The 26,912-nt window shown below is 43.0% G+C and overlaps 1 protein-coding gene across 7 annotated transcripts in view; it reads left to right on the top strand.

Moving 5' to 3' along the window:
- MAPKAP1 (MAPK associated protein 1) overlaps nucleotides 1-26,912 on the top strand; it is a 273,571-nt gene that overhangs the window by 228,216 nt on the left and 18,443 nt on the right. For all 7 annotated transcript variants that reach the window (XM_008006232.3, XM_008006231.3, XM_008006238.3 and 4 more), the window contains one exon: nucleotides 15,852-15,989. In XM_008006232.3, the coding sequence (XP_008004423.1) occupies nucleotides 15,852-15,989 (138 nt within the window). The remainder of the gene's footprint in view (nucleotides 1-15,851; nucleotides 15,990-26,912) is intronic.

Genomic DNA, 26,912 nt, shown 5'->3' with positions numbered 1-26,912 from the left:
CTGATTGACTTCAATGAAGTTCCATAATTCTTTTCATTCTGTAATTCTCTTGCCTGCTATCCTTAGAACTAACTGCTTTGTGACGGTGCCGCCTGCCTGTTCTTACTCAGCTAACTCATTGCTTATTCATTCAGGCCTTTATTCAGGAAGCTTTTTAATGATCTCAAAAGGTATATTTGGATCTTCATCATATAATTTGGAACTTTCAACTAATATTTGGGATTAATTTGTTCTAATTATGTGCTAAATTTCTGTTTTGACTTAAACCGAACAGGAGTAGGAAAAGTGTCATAGTAAGCAACATACTATTAATACATCATCATCATCATCATCATCATCATGGCTGCCTTTTATAGGTATCTGCTATGTATTAGTCACTGTGTTAAGTGCTTTACATGTACTACTTAACTACCTAAAAGGTGGGGTATTCTTACTGTCCCCTTCTAACAGGGGGGGTAAATGAGGTACAGAGCAGTCAAGTCTCATGCCCAACTCACACAGTGGGTAGGTTGTGGTGCCAGGAGCAAACCCTGGTCCAACCAACTCAGGTGCACCTGCTCCCTAATAACGGGTCTCCCATATAATGGCCAAGGGAGAGGAAGAATGGGTAGTCATGCCAGGCTCACCCAGTCAGGGAGCTGAGCTGCACCCTGTCTCTGCCACACCACCCCTTCCTACGTCTCCTTTTAACTCCAAGGTTCATTTATTTCATGTTTCTCACAAATGCTTTGTATGTTTGTCATAATAAAATATTGTCCAATGTTGGCATTAGTTTGAACCTGGATAACTCATGAGCGGCCTCAAAAATCTCCTCACATGTTCCTACCCAACTTAGTGATTAAGAGATGGGCAAGAGAATCACAAATGGTTTAAATTTGTTAAATGCTCTATCAATAGACAGCCATGTAACCTTAAGCAAGTATCTTAATCTTTCTGAGCCTCAATTCTATCCTGCTTGAATGGGAATATCAGTAGTACCAATGACTCAGGGTTGCTATAGGGAACAAGCGAAATCCGACATGTAAAGCACTGAGTACGGGGCCTGCAGTTGTAAACTTCCCTATGTGAGAGCTGTTAGTTGGGAGGCAGTAGAGTGCAGTGCTCAGAGGGCGCACTCAGGAGTTGGAGGCCCAGGTGCAAACCTTGCTCGTTTATTAGCTGTAGCACCACTGGCAAATGGAGCAGAGCCCCAGTTTCCTTATCTGTAAAAATAAAGATAATTTTTTAACTATGAGGATGAAATGCCGCAGCACGTGCAGAGAACTTAGAAAGGCGCCTGGCCTCTAGCAGGTGCCTAGTGAGCATTAGCTAAGATGATGGTGATTCCAGCAGGCTGATCAGATGAGGCAGCACTCAGTAACTCCGAACCAAAACAGACACCACCTTTTTTTCCCCTCTGCATTAAGTCCTCAACTAATGTCCTCAATAGATTCTTGGAAACTGTAACTTTAAGTGAAATGACATATAACAAAACTGATTTTTTTCCCTTATCAACATTATAACAAAACAACATTGAATAAAATGATGTACATCATTTCACTTAAAGTTGAAGTTTCCAAGAACCTATGAATGACAGTAAGTGAGGACTTACTGTAGCTCTTCTTCCTCACAAAAACCTTAAATATTTAAAGTGGTAAAATTGCTTATTTAGTGTTGATTCGTAAATCATAAAGTCATTCAGTGTTCCTCCTGGGGATATTTTTCCTACTGTATTTCAGAAATAAACATACGAGTGATTAAAAAAAAGCCAGTTTTCAAAAATAAATAAAAGAGTACATACTATATGGTTCCATTTATATGACATTCACAAATATAAGGAAATAATCTTATGTAGGAAGTAATGATACTGGTTATTCCAGGGGTAAGATGGTAGTAGTGGCTGGAGAGGGGCTTCTGGGAAGCTGGAAAGGGTCTGCTTCCTGATCTGGGTGCTGATTACGTGGGTCTGTAGACTTTGTGGAAAAGTCATGGTATATATACTCATGATTTGTGCACTTTTTCTGTATGTACACTTTCTTTCTTCGTTCTTTTTTTTTTTTCTTTTTTTTTTTTTGACAGAGTTTTGCTTTTGTTGCCCAGGCTGGAGTGCAATGACATGATTTTGGCTCACTGCAACCCCTGCCTCCTGGGTTCAAGCGATTCTCCTGCATAAGCCTCCCTAGTAGCTGGGATTACAGCCGCCCACCACCATGCCCAGCTAATTTTTTTGTATTTTTAGTAGAAACGGAGTTTCACCATGTTGGCCAGGCTGGTCTCCAACTCCTGACCTCACGTGATCCACCACGCCTGGCCACACTTTCAGTTTGTGAAAGTAAGAATGCCACTCAAACATCCAGTTTGTGTTTAGCTGCAGTACTTACCCAATAGCAAAGGGCCTGCTTTTTCTGAATGGGCCTACTTTTAAGAAGCCAATAAGTAGGCTGGGTGCCGTGGCTCACATCTGTAATCCTAGCACTTCGGGTGACAAAGGTGGGCCGATCACTTGAGCTCAGGAGTTCAGGACCAGCCTGGGCAACATGGTGAGACTCCGTCTCTACAAAAAATACAAAAATAGCCAGGTGTGGTGGTGCCTGCCTGTAGTCCCAGCTACTCAAGAGGCTAAGGTGGGAGGATCGTTTGAGCCTGGGAGATCAAGGCTGCAGTGAGCTGTCATCATGCCATTACACTCCAGCCTGGGCAACAGTGTTAGACTCTGTCTCAAAGGAAAAAAAGAAGTCCGATAAGTATCCCAACTGTGGTCCAGACAGAGCACCAAAGCAAGGTCCCAGATGAGCATCATGAGCAGATCCATCCCTGCTTATTCCCCATTGTGAACAGTGCCATCTTGAAATCATAACCAAGATAATGGGCTTCTTTCCCCACTTTTTTCCAAAGGCAAAAAAGACAAACTTTAATACATTAGAGCCTGACTTGTAAATTATTTCAAAGGAAGAAGTCCACAAAAGGCTCTGTGGGAGGAGCCCAAGCTCTGCAGTCAGTCAGCACTGAGTTCGAATCCCAGCCTTGCCACTTACCTGCAGTGTCACCTGGACGAGTCTTTTCCCTTTTCAATCTTAGTTTTTGCCATGTGTGAAATGGGGATAATGATGTTTACCTTTTAACATTCTATGAAAGTGTCTGGCCCATAGAAGCATATTCTAAGTGGTAGCTTATCGTAGTGTTTTATCATTGTCATTATTATTTATTTTGCCTATTGCCCTCTCTCCAGGTCCACCATCTTGAAAGTATTAAACCAGGTCACTTAGATTATGGGGTGGCTCTCCTGGCAAAGTTCCACTTGTGACCACAATGGAGACTTGTCAGGTAGACATGAATGATGACAGTCATACAAGTATCTCCCTGGTTGTTGGAAGTGAGGCGACTGGAGGCTGGGGCATCGTTTCTGAACGCTTCCAGTGGCACACATGGCGCCCTCTGGTGTAGAGTCGCATCTGAGAGGGGCTTCTAAAAGAGATGATGTCAAAACATTTGTTTCTGTCATCAAAGTTCAGTCTTTATCATTATAACCAGAAATTTCATTAATTAGTCCTAAGGAATTTTGTGACAATCAGACAAACTGCCCATGAGTATTATATCATGCACTGAATAAACCCATTTTCCCATCCTACGTAGATTACACAGGTATGTAATTGAAGACCCTCTCTCCCTCCTTACAAAGCAGGTGTCACTGTCACATTTTGACAGCAACAAAAACCCACACCTAGCAATCCAGAAATTCTTTCTTCCTGAAACATTCTACTGCCAAGAGCAGGGAGGCAAACAGCACACCCTGTATGAGTATTCAAGTGAGCAGCTGGATTCTGAGATGGGTAAATAATTTATTTTATTTCACCTGACTAGCCAGGTTCTTCAGGTCCTTCCTGACACTGATGGATGGTCGCCTCCACCTGTCCATCGTGCATCAATCAGAAGAGAGATTTCACTTGGTCCCTGTGGCAACATCTTTTAAGTGGAAAGTGAGTGTGTGTGGCATTTGCCCAGCCTCCCTGCTGATTCCACAGAAAACCACTTGTCCACGCTGAATTAGCGGTAGTAAGAGCCGCAGCTGAGGATTGGAATCCCCTGGCTCTGCAGTGCCACCACAGTTGCTTGTCTTCTGATGGGGTGGTAGTGGTCACTGTTCCATTTGTTTCTGAGAAAGTCAGGGGATGAGAGGCTCAAATTTTGACCTGCAAGACCCAAACCTAAATCAATTTTCCACCAGACTTTTTTTTTTTTTTTTGAGATGGAGTTTCGCTCTTGTTGCCCAGGCTGGAGTACAATGGTGCAGTCTCGGCTCACTGCAACCTCCACCTCCCGGGTTCAAGCAATTCTTCTGCCTCAGCCTCCCAAGTAGCTGGGATTATAGGCATGCACCACCACACTCAGCTAATTTTTGTGTTTTTAGTAGAGACGGGGTTTCACTATGTTGGTCAGGCTGGTCTCAAACTCTTGACCTCAGGTAATCCACCCACCACGGCCTCCCAAAGTGCTGGGATTACAGGCGTGAGCCACGGTGCCTGGCCTCCACCAGGCTTTTCTATGACCAAAAAACTCCTTTAATGAAACATATGACACAGCTCTCATCTTTTAAAATAACTGTAATAAGAAATAGAATTTTTACAAAGCAGTTATTATCAAGTGCTTACTGTGTGCCATGCACTTTGCTAATTGTTCTCTTTGCATGCACTGGCACCTGAAATCAAAGCACTATTATTAGATAGTACTGATTTTGTCACCATTTGTTATATGATGAAACTGGGGTGTAGGAAAAATCTAGTAAATAATCAAGCTGGATTAAGAATCCAAGACTGTCTGAGGCTGAGTCCTGAGCCTAACTGCTATGACTTGGGTGCAAATCATTGTGCTAATTCTCTGTGGAACTATGACAACTTACAATACACCAAGAGCTTTCTCCGTGATAACCTCATTTAATCCACACAGCACATTGATATTGTTGTTCCCACTTCATGACTGAGAAAACTGAGTCTTGGAGGAGTTTGGAAGAACGTGGTTTATGTAAACCACTGTGTTGAGAGGTACATAGCTATTACTTAGTGCTAACTCTCCCACACTTCAGGCATCAGATATACGGAGAGTTCCAGGAGAACTGAGGCAGAAACCCAGTCCCATATGCCAGACCCAATCGCATACCACAGGTGCCAGTCCACAGGTATCACTAATAATTCACCCCCAGCCCAGGCAGGATGGCTCACATCTGTAATCCCAGCACTTTGGGAGGCCAAGGTGGGAGGATTGCTAGAGGCCAGGAATTCAAGACCAGTCTGGACAAAATGACAAAACCCTGTCTCTACAAAACATTTAAAAACTTTAGCTGGGTGTGGTGACGCATACCTGTGGTCTCAGCTACTTAGGAGGCTGAGGCAGGAGGATCCCTTGAACCCAGGAGTTCAAAGCGGCATTGAGCTAGGATCGTGCCATTGTACTCCAGCCTGAGTAACAAAGCAAGACCCTGTCTCAAATATATATATATAAAGAAAAAATAACTCAACCGCCCAAAGGAAGTGATTACTTCTAGTTGGCCAGTTCCTAAACTTGTGCATATTCTTGCTCTTCTCCCACCCCTAGTATCTGGAGATGGATGTCCATGTACTGTGATACCCTCCTCCTCTTTCCTTTAGATGTTGTTCATCAGCCACCTCAGAATCCGTTCCAACACAGTCCTATAAGCAACCCCTACCAGTCAATTGAAGGTAGTTCTTAAATTGAAATCTCTTTGCCATTCCTGCTCTGCCAGCCCAGAATCTTACCAAACAAAGTCATCATTCCGAACTATTCCTGTATTTCTCTAAAACATTCTTGGAATATTTCATCTTGTCTGCTTTCCCTCTGTCGGTCCTAAAAAGTACAGATGTCCTTCAAGTGTAGACCTTACTTGAGATTCTACCAAGTTGAGGTTATTTCCATTAACTTGATCTCCCATGTACCTGATCCTGTGTGCCTGACCACTTGAGGGAGGTCGCACACTGAGATATGTGCTACCCAAATGGGCCAAGGCTGGTAGAAGGAAGTAAGTTAGGGGAACATTGAAACGGAATGGGTCAAGTGGTGAATGCAGCCACAATCTAGGAAACCTATAGTATAAATAAGTATTTGTTGGCTGACTGGCAGAAGCTAAATTACAATGCACCAGCCAAGGGAATGCACAGAAACAAATGCGAGAACCATGGCACAGAGGACCAAGACATCCCCACAGTGAACACCTCTTCCATGCAGAGCACCTCGGAGCAGTGGGTCTGACCCTGAACATGTGTCAGTCACCCCGTCCCTGGCCTCATCCCAGGCCTGCTGGCTCAATATCTCCCCTAGACTGTGGTGTTTGGGGGACACAAACTCACAGTATTGAAAGGACTTTCTTACCCCTTATCTCTCTGGCCAGGCTTGTTCTTATTGACTGGGCAGGTCGACCTGGTTTTTCTGATGCAGTCTCATGCTGAGAAGTGATTTGATATTTGCACTACTTGGACTCACTTGGTTCATTTGCCTCATTTGTCAGTGTAGACCCTTCCCATGTCACCGAAGGGATTTGTTACTGAACACGTAAGATACCATGAATTCCATCTTATCAGCATCGCATCTATAACCTAATAAAATAATTCTGTGTAGGGTATACAGAGTCTGTATAGGATTTATAGATAAATGATAGAAAAAGACTTCTACCAAAAGGTTCCATGGTTACTTCTGTTATCTTTTCATAAAACTATCCATTATGTATAATCATAAGACTTGTGATTATGGTAGTTATCAAAATATCAAGTACAATACCACATGTCCTAGAGAAGGCAAAAAGGTTTCATCTCATAAACTGGCTCCAGTCAAGTTTATAACGGCTGCCCAGGGTATTATGCTGAGGCAGCATCTCCAGCTGTGTCTGAGGGCAACATAAAGAAACTCTGTGATTGATTAAAAATGTCTGCCCTGGGCCTGAGCATGATGAGAGGCAGCATATTTGCCACTTCTTGTCTTCCCTGCCTTATCTTTCCTACTGCAGTTATTATTTAACCCACTAGTCAATAACCACAGGCCGGCACTCAAAGGAAGACTTTATTACAGTGTTATTTTTGAGAATACAACATGCAAACTTAAGAAACACGGTAATAGCACAAGAGTGAGTGAAAGCAGCAGCAGTGACCTGGACTGCCTCACTCCTCAGGCTCACTCTCGGGCTAAACATGGTTCTGGGTGGCCGCATAAGATATTTTTCCTTGTTAGTTTCCAGTGAGGTACCTGTGGAGTACAGTTCAAGTAATCACATAATCTGAATGTGTATGTTCTTAGGAAGTGGATTGATCTTCCACGTTTCCATTTCACTTCCCCGTTGAACGCTAAGGAGGTGCCCCTCTCCATTCCAAGATACGATCAGAAGGAGGCGTGGGTCACATTTAACTCAGAAATCCCTGGGTCCATTGAGTAATTTGAAGATGGCAATTCTAATATTAAATGATTGTTCCATCCCTATTGTGACAGCATTTCCTGAACCAAACTTTGGAATTGACTTATACTAATTAAGTGATGAGGCAGAGGATGCATGCTATCAAGACTGCCTCCAGAAAGCTCCGTTACCACTTTCACACTAAATGTAGTGATTGGCTTAGGGAAAAATCACCTAACTGGGAATATTGGAAACACTGGGGGCTTTTTCTGAGGCATATCTTCCTCTGGCTCCCTGCTCCCAGAGCCACCCTTTTGAGAATTCCTGTGGAGTAGTCAAGGGTTATTAATGACAATGTGTCAGGTTCCTCAGATGGCTGAGAAAGAATTGAGAATTGGAAGAAGTTGAGAAGCACTGGCGTGATGGAATTAATGGGAGTCAGATTCATGATAGTTCATCCAGAGTTCTGTGCTCCTTTGATCACTTCCTCATCTTTGGCACCTGAGCTCCAACAGCGCAGCAGGGCCTGAACATGGGGACGATCAGGTTTTCCCCACTCTACAAGTGATACTGTAAATTCTCTTAGGGCCTACTGCTTCCTAGCTGACTTCATAGGCTCACCTGAAGTATCCATTTACTGACAGAGTATTTAGTGTGGTGATCTAACTGTCCTAGTGCGGAATCTTTGTAAATGCCTTCTCTGCAGAGAGAACTTAGCATGCATCCAAGGTCAGGTCTTTCTGGGGTTAAACAGTACCAGGTCTCATTTCATAAGCTCTGCCCTGGTGCTGTGTCCTGTGCTGACTGCTGCTCTGTGTTCGTTCGTGTCCAGGCCACTCCTTGGTTTGCATGCCAAGCCTAACAGTCTAGTCAGGTATGCTTGGACTTGTCACTGAGTCTCTTACTGACCACATATTGGAATTGGCAGCTTTTAGCTGTGGTTCCAAACCGTTTCAGAATGGTTAGTCCTTTGAATGAAACCAGTGATCCTGGGGCCTAGAACTCCCACTTGATCTCAAGAAAGTAAAGCTCTACTGGGTTTCATTTTAGTTGTGACCTGAAATATGGTTTTGTCATCTATTTTGGGTGCCTTAAATTGCTGGAGAGAGCGCTTTTTTGTTGTAATGCATTTGATCAGTGTGTGAATACGCAGTACTCCTGCATGGCAGGTGAGCTGGTCTGTTTAAGCCCTGGCCTGGTAGTGTGGGGAGATGAATTATGGTTATGGCTCTGTCATTAATGGGTGACATCAGACAAGTCATGTCCCAGCCCTGAGACTCAATTTCTTCATATGGAGAATGAAAACCCCAGACTAGGTGATCTCTAAGGTCTCATTAAGCCCAAACAGCCTGTGTGTCTGATCTTGTGTGTAAATTCAGACAAGTTTCAAAGACTTCCCTGACTGCTCTGTGGATGCTATCGATTGGCTGTGTATATTCAGCAAAATCCACTCTGGCGAAGAGTTGTTCAGTGTCACTCCCTAGGGGCTTTTCCAGGCTTTCATAGGCTCTAGGTAACCTGAAGACAAGAGGAGTGAAGAATTGTATAAAAAGCTGCTCCAGGATTTAACAGCAGTGGGACGTTTGTAGCCTTAGATTCAAAGCTGTAGGAAATTAATGAATGAACCACAGCTTATGATGTCTGAGCAAATAAACAATAACAGGAAATACACTAAGACATGGAATGCTAAATGCCTTAATGTTTGCCAAAGTGGTGTTTTAGCTTTTTTAAGGTGGTATTTTAAGAGTACCATAGGGGAGGTTGTACCTCCCAAGACTCAAGCAGTCTCCTCTGAGACAATAGGAAACAGCTGGCAAGTCAGAACTCACCAGACAGCTAGACCTGGACTTGAACCACCAAGCTCTCCAGTTTACTAATTTGATTCACCATAGGCTAGTATACCATTTCATCTTTCTGGGGGTCATCCTTAATAAAAATCTGAGTAATAATTGAGCTCTTACGTGCCAGTGTGTGCTAAGTTTTTATGTACTTATGCCATTCCATCTCATGACACCCAGGGAGTTGGTACTGTTGTTACCCCCATTTTACAAAGGAGGATTCTCAGACTCTCCAAGGGAGCAGTGACTTTGCCCAGGATAACACCAGTGGGGATGTGCCAGCACAATCAGGGCCTCCAAATTGGTGGCCTGGAGACCCAGTAGGATGAGGATTCCCTAGCACAAAAGTTTCCACAACTCCAGGTCTGAGAACATTCTTCCTGATTCGAATTGAACTCTTGGAGGTTGTGGGGAAGAGAAATGCCCAATGACACTTGGTGGTGGGAGGTTACTGGGGGGATTTGTGGGGATGAAGGCATTGGTCTCCCCAGCTGGATCCTGGTGCTCCCAAGGCTGGAATGCAGAGAAGGTCCCAGGGAAGATTCTTCTCGCCTCCAATCCTAGGGCCGGGCAGGTCCTTTATTCACCTCCCTCTTGTGGCTCCCTGAGCTCCCCAGACTCGACCCTCATCACTGAGTCTGTGTCACATCCTTAACCCAGTGCCTGACTTCTGATAATAATCGTGAGAAGGAGTAATATTCGTCGCTAGCTGTGTAACAGGCACAATGCCAAGTCCTTGTCATGCCTTATTTCACCTAATCCTCACAACAAGCACATGAGGTATCTATTATTATTATCTCCGTTTTATAGAAATTTTTCCGAAGTCACGTAATTAGGAAGTAGGAAAGCTGACATTTGAACAGAGGACTTTCTGACTCCAGGGTTCCTATCCCTAAGCCCCCTCTAGTGCTGCCTTCAAATGTAAGGTGGGATAATAGTGCCTTGCTGATTAGAGGTATTCTAAGCTCTCAATAAGCCGCTGTACACAAAAGGACCTAGTGTGGGGGCTACCCAGAGTGGGCGCTCAGTCTGTGTTAGAAAAAGATGCTACGCAGTGCTAATCTCCTTTTATGGAAATCTTGGTTAGTTAAAGCAGACAAGGGTCTCCTTGTGATAACTCTAAAGGCTTGCACAAATAGTTTCCCCAGAGAGCTGTATACACATTAGAGTTGTGTTTTTGTTTATTTTGAGCTGTCTTGTTAAGGAAGGATTTATATGCTGGCGTTGATGTAGGACAGCAATCAGGCAATGTTTTCTGCCTTTGACAGTTGGTGTGATAGTTTGCTTCCAGTGAAGTTTGACTCACTGTATCTGGAAGCTGTCAGAAGTGGGAGCATGAAAAGGTCATGACGGATGGCTGTGGATAAGTGGTTAGGGGAGAGAGCTGGTAAGGGAGACAAACTGCCTCCCTTGTTTCCAGGAGAAGGGGCTGACCCTGGCTGCTCCCGGCCAGCCCCCGTGTTCTCTTTTTCCCCACCTGCCAGAACTGGAAAGAAGCCTGCCGGGCTCCGCTTCTGAGAGGGGCAGCAGGTTGGGTGTAGTTTAGCTCATGAGCCCTTCCCAGCAGCACAGCCCCTGGCATACCACTAAACTGCTAGAAGTTCTGCTAGAGAAATTCTGCTTTAAAAAAAAAAAAAAAGTTCTCTAAAGAACTGCTAGAAGGAAGCATTCTTTCATTAAGGATCACTTCACCATTTCAAGATTTCAGCATACTTATCCTTCCTCACATTTTAGCAGTCAAGAAAGGATACTGAATTCTGAAGTGAAAATCAAAAAGTGTCAGCTTTTAAAGTGATGTTTGTTTTTATTTTTGGTGAAATGTTTATTTTGGAAAAAATACAGAAAAGGAAAGGATATAATTCTACTAACCAGAGTTGACCACTGGTACCAGTTTTTGGAGCACATCCTTTTGATATCTTTTTTTATAGATGTTTTTCCTGTCCTTTTCACTTACTATTGTGTTATAAGGGTTTTTTGAGTCAAAACTTTTCATGGTTATGTTGTATTTCGTCATTGTTGGATCAATTATTCCTCTATTATTGGCCACTTAAGTTGGAGAAATGTGAATGTAACAAAAGCCATTTCCTCTTATTTCCTTGGAAATAGATTTATAATTTGAATTACTTAAAACAGTGCATACATGACACTGTAAGGAGTGGCTCCGCCATTCCTTAAATGACTTTACACAAAAACTTTAGCTGAGGATATCAAAACTGCTCGGTGGTCAGAAAGAATATTGATTGGATTTCATGCTCCAATTTGCCATGTATGAACAAAAAATAGATGTGTGCATTTATTGGCATTTGTGAACATTTATTTGTTCCTTGGTGAAAATTGAGAGGAGATGGGGGACTGTTTGGGCAGAACTCCTTCTTATTAACACATCTTCTGACTCACAGTGGAGGCTGTGCAGAGCAGCAGAAAGAACCAGGACTTGAGACCCAGGTAGCTCTGGGTTTGAACAGTGGCTGTTCCACTTAGATGCTCCCTGACCTAGGCAAGTACGTTCCCCTCTCCTGGGATATGTTATGTGAAACACTTGGCACAGTTCTTGCAGAATAGTGTAGTGGCTGAGGGGCACATTCTGGAACCAGACTTCCTGAGTTCAAATTGCAGCTTTGCCACTTACCAGCTGGGTGATCTTGGGCAAGTTACTTAACCTCCCTGTGTTTCTGTTTCCTTGTCAGTAGAGTAGGATGAACATAGTAGCCAACTTCATGAGGTTATTAAGAGATTTGAGTCCATGCACATGGTGGATTTCTAACCATGCTGGCACATTGTTGATGGCAGTTAATGTTAGCTGTTATGTTAATACTGGAGGTGCTCAGTGAATGGTGTCTATAACTAGCGTCGTGCCTGTTGGGCCTAAGGAGAAAATTGTACTGAATGATCCCTGGTGCCCGAGCCAGCTGAAGCAGAAACAGCAGTGAGCACACCAGGGTTGCACCTTTGCTCTTTACCTAGGCCTTTGCCTTAAGGAGTCTGAGCCGCAGGGACCATGCGTGCAGCAGCCTTCTTCTCCCGGTGCTCTGCTGTCACAGGGAGACAGTGCTGCTTACCCACTCCCTCCACTTAGCATAGAGAAGTGGCAGTGACAAGTGGGGTACTACCCAACCTCCACACTTGTGACCCCACTAGCCAGACTTCCACAACCTCTTCCCCCCACCCCTCATCACCGCAGCGATGCCCCAGGAACCTGTCTGACTCCCTTCTCCCTCACACCGTACTTGCAGTCATTTGCCTACTCCTAGTGCTTTTGTCTTTAATATGCTCATCCCCATTGCACCCCAGCCACAAATGTCCCTGCCCCTGGCCTGGGCTGTGTCACCTGCCTCCTCACTGATCTCCCCTCCACCAAGCTAACTCTTCCTTGTAACCAAGAAGACTACCAAGGGCTCTGAAGCTAAGGACAGAGAGGCCTCTGTTCGCCTCCAGGCTGGATTCTAGGCCTCCTCTCTCTCTTCTGCAGTAGGTGTGTTCTCTTCCTGGGGGTGCTCAGGAAGAGGGCTCCTCCCGTGGACTGCCTCAGGCTGAGGGCTGCCATGTGGTAGCAGGAGCAGATAGGGTGCTGCGGTGCTGCCTGTGCTGCCTTAAGAAGCTGAGACTTACACAGGTATTAAGAGGGTAAGATTATTTAATGTACAAAAGGATTTTTCCCATCAGGAAAGATTCCCCTACAGGTTCCTTTAAATAGTGACTCCTCTAGGCAGGCAAGTGTTTTACAGATCATTAACTACTTGACTGAAAGCCTACAGGGCAGAGAAACTTAAAACTAAAGTGTTGGGAGCCCCTGCCAATTACAGATCAATCTAAAATGAAGATAAAGTAGCTCTGGAACTAGAAGTCAGTGGGAAAATGTGATTCGATTCAGAAAAAAATCTGATTCACATGCAACTTTTTTGGAACACACCAATTGTTGAAATGATATTCCACCTGTCTGCCCATCTTGAACCTATTGCTTTCATCTCCCACATCTTCATCCCCAAGCCCTGGTCTTGGGGTTCCCCTCTGTGAACAGTAACTGCACAATAACCCCAGGAAAGGGCGGCATTGGGAAAGTGTTCTGTGGCTGTGCAGAGCTTAGGCAATTGATGCAGAGATACTGCTGGTAATGGATGAACTATACGGTAACAATTTGCAGATAAAAATAATAGAAGTTAAAGTGTACTTTACATGATAAAAGAAAGATGAAAGAGGACGAGAGTCTGTTACATCTGAGATGGTTACAAAAGTCCTGCTTTGTGAAGTAGGCTCTGTTGAAAAGATTGATGCAATGGGGAGTGACCTTGGCTTGGAGCAGGAGCTGGTGATGTATGTATGAGCATCCCTCTGCTAAATGGACCCAGATTTGTAGCACTAATATACATGGGAGCCCAGAACCAAACTCAGTACAGCAATAAATCAACAGCCACTTTGGGTGTCATTTCTGGTTTATATTCCACTATTGTTCTATCACTTTAATTCATGTCACTATCATCTTTTCATCTGGAACAGTTTTATATAATTTTCCAGTGGAGTTACCTGACAAATCCTATCAAATTAACAAGGTACATTAACAGTATTGACTGACTACGGCTTCAAGAATTGCAGGGCCATAGAACAAAATTTTAAAACCATGTCTCTGGTGATGATTTTTTTGCCCCATTCTTTCTGAGAAAAGGATGTGGAGCATGGTTTATTTTCACATAAGAGATATGCACATTTATTCTGCTGTGCTCATTTTGACTTTTATAAATGTCAAAATAAGTAGAAGGGGAACACACATACACACACACACACACACACACACACACACACACAACCGACAACCATGGCTTCGGTATTTCTTTCAGGGAACTATAGAAATGTCCAGATCTTTAACAATTAATGACCAAATTGGAGGCAAGAGTGTGACTGGGTAGTCGCAATCTATTTTAACTGAAATGTAATCAAAGTGGTCTCCTGGTACATTCTCACCCTCCTGAAATTATCTAGACCTGAACGTCCAGAGTCAGCTGGACTTACGACATTATGCCTAATTGAAATATGGTGTTCCTGAAATAGGTCTAACGACAAATTCCAGCATTCGATTAGCAAAAAGTACCAATTGTTCATCTTTACCAAAGACCACACATACTGACCAGGGTACAGCAGCCATCTCTGCATTGTCTCCCCTGGAGGCAGCGGAGGAGCCTCCACTGTAGTCTCTCTGCACACAGTCTTCTGCCTTTGTCTAGCTGGTATTTGGGATTTATTTATTCATAAAATAAAATATAAATGAATGAAGCGTGTAGCAGACCTGATCACTAGGATTTTGTTTGTATTTGTTTTTTCAATTTTAAATTTGCTGTCAAACTGTGGTTGGGGTGTATGTATGTGTGTTTTATTTTAGGGGGAGGTTAATTGAACTGTTTGTTTTATCTGCTCCTGCTTTTGGCTTACTGAGTTTTCTCACATTTTGTTCAAAAATTTGAGTGTGATTCGTAGGATGAAATATGTTAACTATGTCTTTTCCGTTTTACTATGTACATTTGGTTATTTTAATTATTTCTTATATCTTCATTTTGCTTTTTTTCACTTTGACCCTGACCTTTAAACTATGGCCTAAAAATTAATTACTTTTAAGGTTCCATATGGGGCCCACTGTAGAAGGCATGTTAAAGGTTTTTGTCTCACTTCATGAACAGATTCCTTAATTTTCAACGAAAGACGAAAAAGAGCACATCTAGCCTAGATGGTGTGTGTCGGGCTGAGCATGTACTCCTCTGTAGTACCGGAAAAGCGGTTCCTGTGCATTTCCACACTTATTCCAGGGCCCCTCCCATACCTGGCATTTCCTTTGTTCTGCAAACACCTTTATTCCCAGTCACTGTACAACGTGTTGTCTTCTAAGCTCTAAAAATGAAATCGGAAGTGCCAGTATTGAGCATTCTGGATTCCTGTTATAAAGTCTTTGTTGCGTAAAGCTCACACCCAGTGCCGAGTCTCTCCCTCAGCAGGGGGGCAGTGACCTCTGCAGCCCGAAGCCAGGCTCCAAGACTTGAACTTGAAAGGTTTTATGTAAGGGACCTTTTAATCCTCTCATGACTTCCCTTAAATATAGGTTGGGCAATTATTTAGTGTCACAGAAAGGAAGAGTTATTTTATTCCCCTATTTGTAGTGTACAAGGTTGTTTCAGATCAGAAGCTGTTCATTGGTAACTTAGCTATTTAAACATAGGGATGTTACAGATTTATCTGTCCACCCCAGATCTTCTTAAATGAGAACAACAACTCAGAGCATCAATCAAAACTGTTTTTTAAATAAACCTGATAGTTATTTCTTTACAATATAGAGATAATGTATGGCTATACACAGCCTCTCTGTGTTGGATCCATGTTATATCTAAGAAGGCTTGTTTCTTAATACCTTCTCATATAGTTTGGGGAGGTTCCCCCACCCTCAACTCACCCACCCAGGAAACCAGACTGTGCAACTTGTGTGTGCCATTTGGAGTGTCCGTATGTTTGTCTCAGGAAGCCCGTGGCATTCCCCAAAGCCCTAAGAAAGAGCTCATGTTCGTGCAATTTCGGATTTATAAAACAGGTCAAATGATTGCCCTGCAGTCACTTACACCTTCTACTTCTTGTGGTTTCTTTTTTGTCTTCCCCTTGGCTTACAGGTATCTCTGGAGACAAAGTAGAGATAGACCCTGTTACGAATCAGAAAGCCAGCACTAAGTTTTGGATTAAGCAGAAACCCATCTCAATCGATTCTGATCTGCTCTGTGCCTGTGACCTTGCTGAAGAAAAAAGCCCCAGTGAGTAGTCCCTTTTATTTATGTCTCCTTTCTCTCTTTCCCTCTCTTCCCTTCTGTGTGCTGGGTGCCAGGAGGATATATTGCCACCGTGTCCTTTTTTCCTTGGGTCTGTTTTAATTCATTACCAGAAATTTCTTTTAATCAAACGGGATTGTATTATGGTGCCCAGAGCCTGACACGTGCCCCCATCCTGTTCGGTCTTGATGGCAGCAGAGAACCTCGCAGCCCACCTCCTGACCTCAGCAGCCCAGCCCTGGGAGCTGGGGGCACAGGGCCAGATTTCTGCTGGGAATTTGCACTCACCAGAGCCCTCATTTTACTTTGTGCTCCCTTCCCTTTACCATTTGGGGGACTTGACCAGTCAGACCTGAATCTGCCTTCCTTCCCTGTGAGATGGAGGGAAGTTGGGGATTTCCCAAGGCGGCAAACGCCTAGATTTAGATATATCCCTCATGCCAGAAGTGTCAGCACCCCCCAGATTATTGGCAGCTGCATGACCTACTAGCTCATAATTAAACTCTTGCCTGGTCCTACAGAAGAGATCACTGCTGGGCTGGCATTCCTCCACTTAAATTATCAAAGTAGATACAGTCCAGTTATGTATTTTGGCATATTATACTTTTGCAGTTAAGTAATTGGGTGTAGCATTTAGATTAATCACTTAATCATTTTTAGGACTCTAGTCCTGTCAAGGGGCAGAAAGGGCACATAGATCACACTGAAATTCCTCTGTGAAAGAAAAAAATTTTAAACTATGTAAGGGTTCGTTAGTTACCTAGAGAACACTATAAGATAATGGTTCTAGGCCGGGCGCGGTGGCTCAAGCCTGTAATCCCAGCACTTTGGGAGGCCGAGACGGGCGGATCACGAGGTCAGGAGATCGAGACCATCCTGGCTAACACGATGAAACCCTGTCTCCACTAAAAAATACAAAAAACTAGCCGGGCGAGGTGGCGGGTGCCTATAGTCCCAGCTACCCGGGAGGCTGAGGCAGGAGAATGGCGTAAATCCGGGAGGCGGAGCTTGCAGTGAGCTGAGATCCGGCCACTGCACTCCAGCCTGGGCGACAGAGCGAGACTCATCTCAAAACAAAAAAGATAATGGTTTTAAAAGTCTGGTACAGACAAGCATTATCTGCAAAGCCTGTTTAAAATGCAGTTAGTTACCTAGGGCTCACCCTAGTAGACTGTGATTCAGTAACTTGGAGTACAGACTGAGCATCTAATTTTTATTAATTCCCTGTGTCCAACATTCACTAAATTTGAGAACAGATGTTATAAGGAATTACTTACTCAAAAGGAACAATGAGAAATGTAAAGGCCAGCAAGTGTTTATAATACGATTCAAGTTTTTGAGATAACACTGACTAAGCAGGAGCCTAAAGGGGGCTGGTAGACTGGGCACATGCCACATTGCTTCATTTATGGGTGGGTGTTTAATTTTTTGTCAAACTCTGCTGGACTACGTGTTCAACTCATTCACCTACAGCTTGGCAAAAAGGGAGAACATAGGGGGACACAGGGGAAGGAGGAAGGCCATTCCACTCCCTTCCTGCCATTCCTGTCATCCCGTGAGGCCTCCGACCCTGCAAGAGGCTGTGAGAAAAGTGCCTGCTGCTGGGGGGCCTTGCCTCAAGGTTGCTGGATTCCCTCTGCCTTTGGATAAACATGTTCTTCCTAATCCTGCTCACTTCAGCTTGTCGGCCAATAAAGATGTCATTGTTCTAGCATCTTTCTCTCCAAGAACTGAGGATGCTTTGAAAAGTAACATTTTATAAATTCTCCATGTCTCTGAGAAATGAAAGGTAATCACTTCTGTGTTGCATAAAGGGATAAGCTAGAGTGGAAAGGTTAGGGAAAGAACTAGATGCAGGATTCAGGTTTTTTCCTTAACAAAGAGGCTCACTGCATCAGTAAAACACTGCCTAAGTCCCTGTCCCCCATGGCAGTGCTTTTTAAACCGTGTTCCTCAGAACTCTAGCATCTCAGAGGGACCTCAAGGGTACGGAGGGAGGTTGGGGAGGACTGGGCATAAGGCCTCCCCTTGAACCAAAGGAATTCTACTTAGTTGTAGACACAGTCTTGCTATGTTGCCCAGGCTGTTCTTGAGCTCCTGGCCTCAGACCATCCTCCTGCCTCAGTCTCCCAAAGTCCTGGGATTACAGATGTGAGCCACCACTCTCAGCCAGAAAAAAAATTTGAAATAGGCTTACAGAATAAAATGCAGACTGTTCAGCATAGCCTTTGCAGACATTGACAAGCAGCTGACCACGCTAGCCTGATAGCCCATAGTTTCCCATCTCACATTTGGGCTGTGGTCACTGTAACTACTTGCACACGATGCATTCTGTGCTGTTCCCACTGCCTGGAATGTGCCTTTCGAACCTGACCCCTCTCTAACTTACAAACATTTCCACCTCCCCGTACTCAGCCTGCTCATTTTTCAAGACCCAGTCCCAGTGTCAGGCTCTCTCTGTTCACTTTGCCCCCAGGAGTTTGCACATGCCTCTAGGAATACCCCTTTGTTCTGCATTTATCTATTGAAGGCCCACCCTTCCCTCCCACTTCCATCTCCCTACGGAACTGACTCAAGAACCGGCTTCTGTGTCCTCACTCCCTAGCACAGAGCCTGCAGAGTTGTCCTCACTGAATGTTTGTTAACTGAAAACTGAACTTAGTGAAGCCAGAATTTAGAATCCAAAAGTTATTCCACATAATTTATGTTGTAAAGTGCCCAAACAAAGATGTTTTAAATGAATCGGCTTGATGCTGTGTGTTTTATGATTTCCAGTATCTTCATCAAATTAATTCAGTGACTCAATCTAACAAGTTCATCCTCAGACCATAGAATTAATCTGTGGAGTGTCTTCTGTTTCTTTATTATTTAAAGGATTAATGGTAACCCTTTTTATCTTTTGTGTCTGTTGAACCTTAGAAAAAAGTTATTTTAACATCACTAAAGAAATGAAAGTCACTATATTTCATAAGTTTAGCCTGTGATTTTTATCAGCATAGTGATGTATGTTTGTAGCTGAGTTTACATCAAAAATTATTCTTGGGGCCTTCTTGAATGAATTATGGCAAAGAGAGAGAGTCTAGAAGTAGATAAGGTTTTTGATTTCTGCAATATATTTCCTTTTTCATGTTTTTATCTCTGGTAACACAAGTGTCTTGCCGAAGACTGGAACGTGTGACCAACTGGAATAATTTAGTTGTGAAAACAGAGCAGATGTGTTATTAAACAGCTTTCTTTGCAAAAAGACATTAAGTGTAGGGAGGATAATGAAGTTGTCCCCAGTCTTACTTGAGACATGTTTGTCAGAATTTTGAACAGAAAAGAAATGGTTTTTAAAACCTTCGGCTGTGGCCAGTGTGCAGTGTTTATTGAGAAAGCCGCTGTCAAACCATTAATTTGGCCGTCATAAAGCATAGAACTCAAGTTTAATTGATGCCATATCCAAAAAGTGTGTGAATAGCTGACTTGGCAAAGAGACTGAGCATTTGAGGGGCTGCAGGGAAATACATAATTACACATATTGCGGACCGGAGAGACCCAGGCTCAGAAGCCGAGCTTCGTAAACAACAGTTCTGTGGCTCTGTTTCCATTCCCCTCGACTTCTGCCTCTTAGGCTGGGGTCTCAGAGGGAAGATTTATTGCTCTGTCCCTGTGAGTGTTTAAGGACTTGAACTTAATGACTAAATAGATACATGCCTAAAAAATTGTACATATAAATTTGGATTCTTAAAAGAGTTATTTGAGAAAATCTGTCTATCACAAGCCTTGACAAATTAAGAATAAATGCTGCTTTTCTAGATTTAAGGAGAAAAAAATCATGCTGCCATTATTCAAATTAGTGATTCCCTCTGTCAGATTTTGCTATTTTGAAAGATGTCATAAGCCCCTAAAAGGTGAATTGATTTTAATTTATTATAACTGGTCAAGGATGTATACAACACATACAAGAGGAGAATGTTTCCACATCAGAAACTACCATGTTTAAATTTTCTTAGGGAAATAATTTTCCATCCTTACATACGTCTAGATACAGGCTTTTTTTTTTTTTTTTTTTTTTTTAAATGAGACAGGGTCTCACTATATTGCCCAGGCTGGACTCAAACTCCTGGGCTCAAGCCATCCTCCCGCCTCAACCCACCGAGTAGCTGGGAATACAGGCAGGCTCCACCATGTCTGGTTCTAGACACAGGCTTCGAATGCTGTTAGCCTCACATTCCTACCCTGAAACAAAAGCAGCGGACCTTTCTGTGAGGCTGGCACCCATCAGAGACACTCAGGCTGTATTTCAGAACCAGACTCAGCCATGCCAGATCTGGTTTCATCATAAGAAGGTTGTGCAGGTTTAGAGTCTTTAAAGGAAGCAGCCTATCATTAAGAAATCAGATTTAAACTTTAATAAAGTAGCTGTCGTCTTTATAGCTGAAAAGAGCGCTGTATCTCAATTAAGTATAGATCATATAAAATCTTAAGGAAGCAACATAATAGAGGTAACCTGATTACATTCTCTTGGAATAGTATAATTCAAAGGAAATCTGATTCTGTTCATGCTGGTTATGTTAGGGGATTTCTTGTTTTGTTTTGTTTTGCTTTTTGTCTAAAACACCATTTGGATACAAGATAGGAACTCTTTGGGGTTAAGAGTTAACCACAACTGCAGGTGACTGGTAAACCCTAGTGACTGGAACCTGCTGGATATTTGAGCTGAGATTCAGTTAAGGCTATGAGTTAAATGGGCTGGGCTTATTGGTGACCTACCACTTAAATGAATCTTTCTTTTCATAAGTACTTGACAAGATCTGTAAAGTAGTGTATTTAATTTACTAATTAAATTAAAGCTACTGAATAATGATTTGTCCACATTGATTTAGCTTAAATAGAAAAGATCAGCATTGTTGTGATCTTCAGCAACCTTAATGGCCAAGCCAGTTAGACACAAAGGCCTCTTGTGTTTTATAGGTCAGAAGGACACAGGTAAGCCCAGGCTGTAATTGAATTGCCTGCACTGCACCCTGCAGTCGCAGATTTCCTTTGCCTTCCCGCTCCATTGTTGCACTGGGGCTTAAGAGAATGTTAACGCGGTAATAGGCACAGGGCCTTCCCCATTATACGTCTTGCTATCGAGCGGTTCTGCATGACTAGTTAAAGAAGATGGCAAGAAGATTAATGAAAGCAAGGCTAATACAGAAGGGGGTACTTTTGCAAGACTTCTACCGAGGAGATATTAGAGCTGAACCAGAGCTTGGCTTTTTCTTTATCCTGTGACCTTTGAACCTGCCTTACTGTTGAGAGCTGCCAGGGAAGTCGACATTTTGATTGATGTTGGTACACGAGTCAGTCTTTCCCGTTGAATTCCACATCTGCACGAAAATAGCTTTTCCAGCAGAATTCATACTGGCTAGAAGTGATAGCCAAATTGATGGCTGAAATGCTTTTATGTAGTTTTCATTTAAACTAAGGGTATTTGATGGTTTAATTCAGTATCCAGTTTTCCTAGATTACACATATTCACTTACATGTTTTTAATGGGTTCATCAACCCATAGTGAAAGACCAGTATTAAGAATGTTCATAGGTTTGCAAACAGCTCCAAACAGGCTTTATGAAGAGTAAAAGCAGTCAGTCATCAAACAAACCCTGAGGGCTCAGGGAAACTGACTTCGAGGTTTATGTCAACAAAGCAAAGCTGTTTTTTGGAAAGCTGTAGATGGGCTGGTCTGAAATCTCCCCTCTGCATCCCACCTTAGCCCCAGCTCAGAGGCTGTCTTGATCCACCCAGATGCTGGGTTTCCTAAACTGGCATTCCAGCTGCAAGGGATTGTCATGCGCCACTTGTAAGACAGCCTTGTGAAGATACAAACTTCTTCACATGTTCTCACTGATTTTGTTACTTGTTTTAGAGCTGCAGGCTTCACACGTATTTGTGTGGCAGAATGTGCCAGTATGTGCATCCTCTACTCCCACCCTACCCCCGACAAAGGAGAGAAGGGAGACTGTGGCGGAAAGATTCATGCTTGTTACTAAAATCACCCTGGGCACACCCCAGCCTATCCATCGGATCCTCGCCACCTGATTTCTTTCCCCCTATTTGACACGGGTAGTTCTAGCAGAGAACACACGGGTGTGTGCTCTCACTCACTGGCTCATACTCTCTCTCTCTGTCTCATGTGATAGGCATTCTAGTTCCTAAGGGAGGAGATAACCAGGAATTTTGTCATATTCTTGAGATGCTCTCACAAAATGTATGAAAGAGGAATGAGGATGACTTTACTTGCCTTTGGATGAAAGAGTTACAGCCCAAAGGTGGCCCTGCTGGTGCACTGAGGGCCCAGTAGGTGAGGCACCTGCAGTTATACCCCAGTATAACTGGAGCTGCAGCCCAGGAAGGCTACAGCCCTTCCTCAGGCCCTGTCCACTCCCAGGAGATCCAGGCACTCCAGACATTAGGTGGACAAGTTATGTTGTGTTTTTATTCTCTAACAAGGACTTATTTCAAAAGTTCCAGATCAAATACAGTAAGTACTGCCTGATTACAGAACACAACGGACTCTCACATATTAATGCCCCAGTTATTGAATTGCCTTTTCATAAGAGTACTCTGGAGCACAATCAGGAGCAGGCAGCGCCTCATCCTTTTAACAGATATGTTTCCTAGCCCTATTAAAAGGGGTCTTCATCTATCCTGTCAAAGGAAGTCTGCTGGGGTTTTTTAGTTTAATTACACTATCCAATTAAAACTCCTTGCTGCATTTGGATGCGCCTCTCCTTGGGCCTGAGTGGATATGACATTTACAAGGCTCGCCTTTCAAGCAGACAATAGTGTGATTGATGAGGTGCACATTCAATGAAGGAGGCGAGTGCCTGTGGAAGTGCTGCTTAGTGCATTTTGATTTATTTCTCATCTCCTTCCAAAACAAGGGAGTGCCGGGGAGATGGGTTTAGGCAACCGAGGGGACCACCACAATTTTTCCAAGTGTGTGGGAGGGAAAGACTTAGAGTGCACCACAGGATAAAGATGGAGAAAAACCGTAAGCAGACAGCCAGCTTGCATCACCTGATGTTGAACTGTCTTCTTAGGTTCTCTGACCCAGTTTGGTTTCCAGTAACCTCAAGCTGCAATCTGCTGTTAAACACGCAAATCACTGTGCTTTCAGGGAACAGTTTGCCGGAGTTGGATAGCATTGGCCAGGCCTCTGAGAACTCAGCCAAGCCAACATGTGTCCACTGACGTGGTCATCATGAGCTGACATCTGACTTGTGCACTAGGCATGCCTATTTATTTACACTCCCTGCATCCTCCAGAAATCCAGCAGCTTCTGTCCAGTCGTCACCACTGCTTGATGACTTTCTCTAATTCTGCCTAGGCACAGTAAGCGTTGAAAAGTGCCTCTGGAATTTGGAATCAGCCAAGAGCAAGTGTGGCTCTTCAAAAAGGGGCATGGGGGCACAGTGGAGAACTCACAGTTGTAGGACAAGGGAAACCCAACATCTTACTCTTAAACTATTTCTACTTACCCTCAGAGTATGATAGATGGTACCAACGTACTTGTCTGTAGTTCCTAGAAAAAAAGGTGTTTTGATACAGTGCGCCCTGGAAGGGTCAGCACTCTGAATGTAGGAGTCAGAGGATTCTACTGTGGCCCTGGACAGTTGATAAGAAGAGCACATCTCCCGTGTTCGTCATCAGGCACTAGAGTTGCTCATAGGGGACGTTATGGGTATGTTTACAGAATGTGTAAGAATGTCTATGAGGAAAATTGATTGGTGCTGAGATACTCAGTGAGTTTTCTTACATTCTCCGTAAATTTTCTTCATTTTTCCCTCGGATGTATTAATAAATAAGAAAGAAAATTTGCTTATGTTGATTGGAATATTGATGTTTGTTAGAGTAGAAAACATTTTGAGGGTACCACCTTTTGTTTTCCTCCTGGGAGAAGCTTCCTTTTTGCTATTAAGTTTTCACTTAATTGTTGACTTGGGCTTTATGGACTCATTGTAACAAACAATTGCTTAGGTAAAATGAAAAATTTGTATATATTTGCGTTTTCTTAGATTTTGATTACCATTTTCTCAAGTTCATTCTTTCTTGATTTTAATATCAGAAGAGATCCTAATTGAGAAGAGGGTAAGGGCAGGGGCTGTTCCCTACTGAAAAATTCTGTGTGAAAGATTTCTCAGCTGGATAAATGATGGGGATAATCTGTTTTCCCTTGCCTCCTGCCAAGCTCCAAATTGTGTTTTCATAATAAATAAATGGAGGGCTTAGATTTTAAGTTATTCTCTTAGACATGGAAAAAGTAAGCCATAGTTACATGAAAATCAAAATGTGTATTGCTTACAAGACTCCATATGCAACTTCCAACACATGGTACCTGCTACCAGATTAGCCTTTCTATCATAAGTGATTAGAAAACTGAACAAAATATAAAAAACCACTTTTGGACATTAGAAAATATGCAGTTCAGGACTGTGATCCTTGAGAGAAAGGTAACAAAAGAGGTGAGACTGATGATCACCTCAGCTTTTCTCCAGAGTTTTGCAGGAAGAGAGAACCCAAGGAAAGTATGACAGTCTCACTGAGCTGGAAGACAGAGATAAGAGGTGGAGGAGGCTAAATCAACTGATATTTGCAGTGTAGAGTATGGAAGGAAGAAAGAGCTCTAGAAAGAGCCCCTTGAATCTTTCTTTCACTGTGTACTAAACTATGCATGTCTGCAGTGGGACCTTGCAAGGCTGGGCACACAACTACTGGGGAACTATAAACTAGAGTTCTGACTAACCAGAGTGGAGCATCCAGGACATTTAATAGTGATTCCAGGAAGGCTATATCTTAGGAATAGGACTAAATTAGCCATAGACTAAAGACTGCTCTAATCCTTGCCAAAACCTTAAAAGGAATCTTGAAAGGATCAAACGGATCCACAAATAAATTAGCTTCTACTAGAACAAAGCCCAGTACTCTAAAGGGCAGCACAATGCAGACACCTACAGTGTAATATTGGTAGTGTCCAGCATTCACTTAAAAATTACTAGACATGCAAAGAAGCAGAAAACTGTGTCTCATAACCAAGGAAACAATCAATAAAAATAGAACCAGAAGAGTCAGAGGTGGTAGAATTCACAGAGAAGTGCCTTAAAATCTCTATTATAAATATGTTCAGGGACTTAAAGAAGAACAATTAAAACTGAAAAAGAACCAAATGAAAATTCCAGAGCTGAGAAATACAATACCTGAATCAAAAAATTCACTAAATGGGCCGGGCACAGTGGCTCGTGCCTATAATCCCAGCACTTTGGGAGGCTGAGGTGGGTAGATCACCTGAGGTTAGGAGTTTGAGACCAGCCTGGCCAACATGGTAAAACCCTGTCTCTACTAAAAATGCAAAAATTAGCCAGGCCTGGTGGCACATGCCTGTAATCCCAGCTACTCATGAGGCTGAGGCAGGAGAATCGCTTGAACCCAGGAGGCAGAGATTGCAGTGAGCCAAGATCACACCACTGTACTCCAGCCTGGACAGCAGAGTGAGACTGTGTCTCAAAAAAAAAAAAAAAATTCACTGAATAGGAACAGATTAGAATGATGATGAAAAAAGATCAGTGCATTACTTATCTATTGCCACAAAACAAATTGCCCCAAAACATAGGGGCTTAAAACAACAATAACATTTACTGTCTTACAGTTTGGTGGGTCAGGTATCCCACAGCTTAACTGAGTCCTCTGGCTTGAGGTCTCTCAAAAGGCTGCAATCAAGATGTCAGCTGGGACTGCAGTCATCTCAGGATTTCATTCAGACAGGTCTTCCAAGCTCGCTGAGTGCTTGCTGGCAGAGTTTACTTCCTTGGGAACACCCTCAGTTCTCCAAAGAGAAGCTTACATGATGGAGCTGGCTTCATCAAAGTAATCAAGAGTGAGAGAGTGCTAGCAAGGAATAAGTTACAGTTTTCTATAACTTATTCTCGGAAGTGACATCCCAACACTTCTGCTGTATTATTCGTTAGAAGCAAGTCACTAGGTCCAGTCCACAAACAAGACAAGGGCATTACACAAGGGCATGAAAAGCAGAAGGTAGGATCATTGGGAGCCATTTCAGAATCTGCCACAGTGAACTCTATGACAGAACAATAGAAACAACTATTCAAGGCACAGAGAAAAAATGGATGAAGAGATTAGAGCCTTTGGAGTCATAGCAAGTGTTCTAACATATATGCAATTGTAGTCTTGGTGATGGAGGGGAAAAACTATTCCAGATTTGATTAAAAATATCAAACCAGCAATCTTGGAAGCCCAGTGAAAGCTAAGCATGATAAACTTAAAGAAAACCACACCAAGGCACATTATAATCAAACTGCTAAGAACCAGTGATAAAGACAAAAATCTTAAAAGCAGCAGAAGAAAGAAGACATATTACATAGAGAAACCACGATAAGAATGGTTGCTGACTTCTCATTAGAAATAATGCAATCCAGAAGACAATGGAATGACACCTCTAAAGTGCTAAAAGAAAAAAGTCTGTCAACTTAGAATCCTATGTTCAGTGAAAATATCCTTCAGAGAGGAAGGTGAAATAATGGCATCAAAAATTTGAAATAATTTGTTGCCACTAAACCTTACACTGTGAGAAGTGAAGGTCTGGAGGGGAAAAATACCAGAAGGAAATCCAAATCTGCACAGAGAACTAAGTACACTCAAAGTATCAGTTACCAATGATATGGGATGAACCAAGAAAAAGGCAAGGAGCAAGAGAGACCTTTTCCAGCAGGAATTGGCACACTGTGGCCCACTGGCCAAATCCAGCCCACCACCTGTTTTTGTATGGCCTATCAGGCAAGAATAGATTTTACAAATAAACATTTGCAATTGATGTGATGATAGAGAACGCTAATTTTGGATCCCATTTAAGTGAAATGTTAT

This window comes from Chlorocebus sabaeus, chromosome 12 (assembly GCF_047675955.1).
Source record: "Chlorocebus sabaeus isolate Y175 chromosome 12, mChlSab1.0.hap1, whole genome shotgun sequence".
NCBI lineage: Eukaryota > Metazoa > Chordata > Mammalia > Primates > Cercopithecidae > Chlorocebus > Chlorocebus sabaeus.
Note: the sequence above shows the minus strand (reverse complement) of the source record. Positions and strands in the feature narration are given on the sequence as shown.